We start from the raw sequence: 4,782 nt of genomic DNA, 5'->3' as shown, positions 1-4,782 counted from the left end.
GGGGTGGGTCGGGACCTCGCGTTTTAGGGCCTTTACGAGCTTTTCCCAAAACCGCGCCGCGCAGCTGGGAAGGATGTAGGGGGAAAGCCGCTGGAGACGACTAACTGCGTTACTGCCCCCTGGGCCGATCCGCGCGGAAAAGGTTGGGTTGCGTTAACGGGGATGAAACTTGTCATCAGCGTAGTGTAGGTTCTTCCCTCGCCGTCAGAAGTGGTGAGGGTGTCTGATGATTTTAGACCGTGACAGAATGTTAAAAACGGCTGGGATTCCCATGTTGTTCTTCCCTTAAAATAAAATCTTAATTCAGACAAATTATTTCATGAGAACGGCATTTACTTGATAAGGGGCCTGTTTCTCTTGCTGTCACCTGTAGTGGCTATAGGAGGTCCTCAGCTCATAAGTGCTCTAGGGTTATGGGAAACCGCATCCAATTCGGGGTTTGAAGCCCTTTCTTCAAAGCTATATGGGCCCATATATAGCTCAAGTATTGCCAGTTTCATCTCCAAGTGTTACTCTGTTGTCAGGAGCTGCCAAGTGCAGCAAAAGCCAACTAAGGACAAAAAGAAAAAAAATGCTCTAATGCATCTACTTTATTAATTTTGATACTCTAAACTAAAATTAACATTCAATTTTTACGTTCTCTAGCTTCAGTTTTCATAGCTGCATTCTTTGAAATGCTTGTGTAACTGATCTTGTTGTTTTTTGTTTTGTGCTCAGGTTTTAAAGAGTTTTAAAATGCTGTTGAATGAAAATCTTCTCGAGCTGATGTATTCGCTGCATTTGGAAGCTGTACAGCCATCAGCTTCTTAGCTGCTTCGCTTGCTGATAGTGAAGAGTCTGGGGTTTTGGTAAGAGAGCATGACTTTTGTTGGTATTTTCAATGTTAAAACTTTATCTGAAGGACTCTGCCTCAGAATATCTGGTCTCTGATAAAAGGGTGCTGGGGAACTGCCTTATTTATAGGTTATGCTGAGTACTTGAGTGCGTGCAGTCCTGACCTGCCTGTCTTATGGGGAACTTTGTGTTCCAGGGCAGGAATATCAAACTAGAGTTCAGTAGTTTTGTGTGTTTAATGTGTTCTTAACTGTAGCAAAAAGAACTGGGGCCCAAGAAAGGGCAGTAGAGAAAAACCTCTTGTGTTTAATGTGTGGGTTTCCAAAATGTGTCGTTTCATAAAGTCATGAAAGATAAACTAGATTCAAATGGTCAAATTTTTGAATGTTTTCACCTTACAGTTAATTCAGACTACTCAAAATGAATGAACACCCTAAAAAGAGGAAAAGGAAGACTCTGCATCCTTCTCGATATTCCGGTCAGTCTAGAGCTTTGAGTTACGTTCGCTTCATTTTTTCTCAGAGTACTTTATGAGCAAGGAGCACACGTGCTGCCACATGGAAAACCAGCAGTGTAAGGGCTGGGACAAGGAGTCTTGGTCTGGCCGTATTGAGTGCCCGCTCTGTGCGCACCGCTGCTACGCCACTGTCAGCCAGCGCAGCGGGAGGGTTGGTTCTGTGCTCCCTGCAGACGGGGATACTCGCTCAAGCTACAAAGTGAAGATTTTACTAAGACCTAAGGGGGGGAATTTTCTAAAAGCTGGGGTGGGGGTGTCCATAAGTGGTCAGCGCTGAACAAACTGTGCTCCTGTCGCTGTCCTCAGCAGGAGCAGAATTTGGTACTGACTGTGTGTGATACTCCAAACATCAGGGAGGCAGCTGAAGGTTGTAAATCACATCAGAATGTCATCAGGGCAGCATGGAACTCTCAACACAAGAAGTAAAAATGTGGCTGGTGAAGAGAATCGTGGTGGACATTAAATGCCTGTGTAGCTACATCAGTGTGTTAGTATTAACACTTAAGTTTTGTTTGATTTAGATTCTTCAGGTGCAAGCAAATACATAGACAACAGTGGGATTTTTTCTGACCACTGCTATAGCGTCTGTTCCATTAAACAGCCGGATATAAAGTTTCCTGAAAACAGAGGTAAGGCTACGTTCTGGGGTCTTGTTCCATGTGTGTCGTGCTCCTGTTCCTATAAGTAGAGGGGGATACAAAATATGTAGTGGACAGTCAGGTCATTGTGATCTGATATGCCTTAGGCTGGTGCAAGGTTGTTTAATCAATATAACTGAAATACAATTTTCAAAGCAAAAAACAATGACTTTGAAGAGATCCTTCAATTCTACAACATTTACAAAAATGACGAGAATTCTTTATCTAAATTTCCGTTAGCTAGAAATTTACCAGCAGTTACATTGCACTGTACTTGTGATTATGGAAAACAAAGTCCCTTTTGATAGAACATCTGCTCGTGGATGTGAAGTCTAACAGAACAAATGTGAAGATGGATTTTTACTATATTTATTTTTCTTTTTACTCTGACAAATTAGCCAGCAAGTCTCTAGAAGTCTTAGAAAGTATTATATTTTAAAATGTGATGTCTACAAATATTTAAGAGTATTTTTTAAAATAGTCAGCTGAGTTTTCCTGAAATTTTAAAGACTGAGTTGCCACCTTTTTTTTTTGTTTGTTTGTTTTTTTCTGTACGTATGGAAATAATTTCTAAGGTGTTTATTGTTACTTTCTTTCATGCAGGTTATGGTGTGATTACTTAGTAAAGTGAGTTTCTAGTTGCAAATATTTACAAGTAAATAGTAAATAAGATCTATGGTTAAATCAGAGAATGACAGTGATTCTAGAATGGGCAACTGATGACAATAAAATCCTCCTTTAATCTTTGCAGGTAGATTCCACAGTCCCGTGCAGAGCCTAGATACAGACGATGATGGGAGCCCAGTGCACGCTGGGACTTCTCAGTGGAGTGGATCCCATTCAAACGTGGGGTTCCACTATACAGACCCTAAAAAGAGGGATAAAGGTAAAGGTCAGTATGCATTTGTAGCTTCGGTGCTGGGAAGCGGAGAGCTCGGCTGCTGGCTTTGTAGCTCATGTTATTTGTTAGTTAAACACAAAACATAGTCTGGATGGGGAGAAATACCTGGATTTTGCATTTGTAAGGTGCTACAGCTAACTGAAGAGATAGATGGGAGCCAGGTGGTGTGCAGGGTTTTTTTAACGTTTTGCTTTCATAATCTCTTTCCTCCTGCAGATAAAGGTACTCACAACGGGATGTGCAGAGACTTGTGTGATTCACCTATATTCAGCGACAGCCCTACAGAGGAAGAGAAGCCTCTGGATATTCAAACTGTAGAAATCTCTACAACAGAAGTGAACGCCGTGGAAGTTCACGACATAGAAACACAAACCGTGTCACCTGAGAAGCTAGAAGCTGAGGACCTAGAGGAAATCCCTCTGGAAACCTGTAAGATCTTTGAGAAGAACCAGGCGTTGAATATCACAGCTCAACAGAAATGGCCTTTGCTGAGGGCCAACAGCAGCGGCTTGTACAAGTGTGAGCTCTGCGAGTTCAACAGCAAGTACTTTTCTGATTTAAAGCAGCACATGATCCTGAAGCACAAGACATGTACAGACACCCATGTCTGTAAAGTTTGTAAAGAAAGCTTCTCCAGCAAAGTGCAGCTCATCGAGCATGTAAAACTGCACGAGGAGGATCCGTACATCTGTAAATACTGCGATTACAAAACAGTGATATTTGAGAACCTGAGTCAGCACATCGCGGATACGCATTTCAACGACCACCTATACTGGTGTGAGCAGTGCGACATGCAGTTCTCCTCCAGCAGCGAGCTCTACCTGCACTTCCAGGAGCACAGCTGCGACGAGCAGTATTTGTGCCAGTTCTGCGAGCACGAGACAAACGATCCGGAAGATCTGCACAGCCACGTGGTGAACGAACACGCATGCCGGCTGATTGAGTTGAGCGACAGCTATAACAACAAGGAGCGTGGACAGTACAGTCTCATAAACAAAATCAGTTTTGATAAATGCAAAAACTTCTTTGTGTGCCAAGTGTGCGGCTTCAGGAGCAGGCTGCATACGAACGTCAACAGGCATGTAGCCATTGAACACACCAAAATATTCCCTCATGTTTGTGATGACTGTGGGAAGGGCTTTTCAGGTATGTTGGAATATTGCAAGCATTTAAGCTCTCATTTATCTGAAGGGATTTATTTGTGTCAGTACTGTGAATATTCAACAGGACAGATTGAAGACCTTAAAACTCACTTGGATTTCAGGCATTCAGCAGATTTGCCTCATAAATGCACTGATTGTTTAATGAGGTTTGGAAATGAAAAAGATCTTCTAAGTCATCTTCAGATACATGAGACAGCGTGATTACTTTCTTTCCCTGTAATCAGTTTGCTAGAATTGGAGCTGATTTCCAGTCACTGAAAGCTGGTATTAAATACAATTTTAACAGTAATTGTACAATTCTAATGTTTTCACCTTTGTATCAGCAAAGCATGTATAACAAGCTGGTGAATTCCCTTACCTAGGGGTTTCAGCGGGAATAATCACGTTCACAGTGCGATGCATCCACTTTTGGGGGGAGGGACAGTGGGAGTAGTTGCACGGGATGATAGCAGTTCTGATGGGCATCCCCCACTTTCACATCTCACGCACAAGACCAGCTCTCTTGAGTCTAAAAAGGGACGAAGAGAAAGACAGCGTCTGGTTCCACGCTTAAGAAACACCACACTGATCGCAGTTGTGTATCCAGCTCACGTTACCACCTCTGTGGCAGCAGGTCGTTGTGCTGCTGTTCAGCAAATTGCAGCAGCCTGACAAAAATAAGGGTGCTCCAGAAATTTCCCCAGAATGGTCTCCAAATTTACATACCAGCCTGCATTTCCCACCTCATAC

The 4,782-nt window shown here is 42.8% G+C and overlaps 1 protein-coding gene across 1 annotated transcript; it reads left to right on the top strand.

The window, feature by feature from the left end:
- Nucleotides 1–1,250: 1,250 nt before the first annotated feature.
- ZNF639 (zinc finger protein 639) lies at nt 1,251–4,342 on the top strand. The gene is made up of 4 exons (XM_010138635.1): nt 1,251–1,312; nt 1,873–1,980; nt 2,741–2,875; nt 3,107–4,342. The coding sequence occupies exons 1-4, from the start codon at nt 1,255–1,257 to the stop codon at nt 4,252–4,254; spliced, it is 1,449 nt and encodes a 482-aa protein (XP_010136937.1). The 5' UTR covers nt 1,251–1,254; the 3' UTR covers nt 4,255–4,342.
- Nucleotides 4,343–4,782: the final 440 nt, after the last annotated feature.

Source organism: Buceros rhinoceros, unplaced genomic scaffold (assembly GCF_000710305.1).
Source record: "Buceros rhinoceros silvestris isolate BGI_N320 unplaced genomic scaffold, ASM71030v1 scaffold34016, whole genome shotgun sequence".
Taxonomy (NCBI): domain Eukaryota; kingdom Metazoa; phylum Chordata; class Aves; order Bucerotiformes; family Bucerotidae; genus Buceros; species Buceros rhinoceros.
The sequence above is the reverse complement of the archived record's forward strand: the minus strand, read 5'-3'. Positions and strand labels throughout refer to the sequence as shown.

What these genes read in the sequence shown, in the direction of transcription:
- ZNF639 (XM_010138635.1), top strand. Translation starts at nt 1,255, where the DNA reads ATGAATGAACACCCTAAAAAGAGGAAAAGGAAGACTCTGCATCCTTCT. An exon ending in GCATCCTTCTCGATATTCCG is followed by an intron (nt 1,313 to 1,872) that starts GTCAGTCTAGAG and finishes TGTTTGATTTAG; the next exon opens with ATTCTTCAGGTGCAAGCAAA. An exon ending in AAAGTTTCCTGAAAACAGAG is followed by an intron (nt 1,981 to 2,740) that starts GTAAGGCTACGT and finishes TAATCTTTGCAG; the next exon opens with GTAGATTCCACAGTCCCGTG.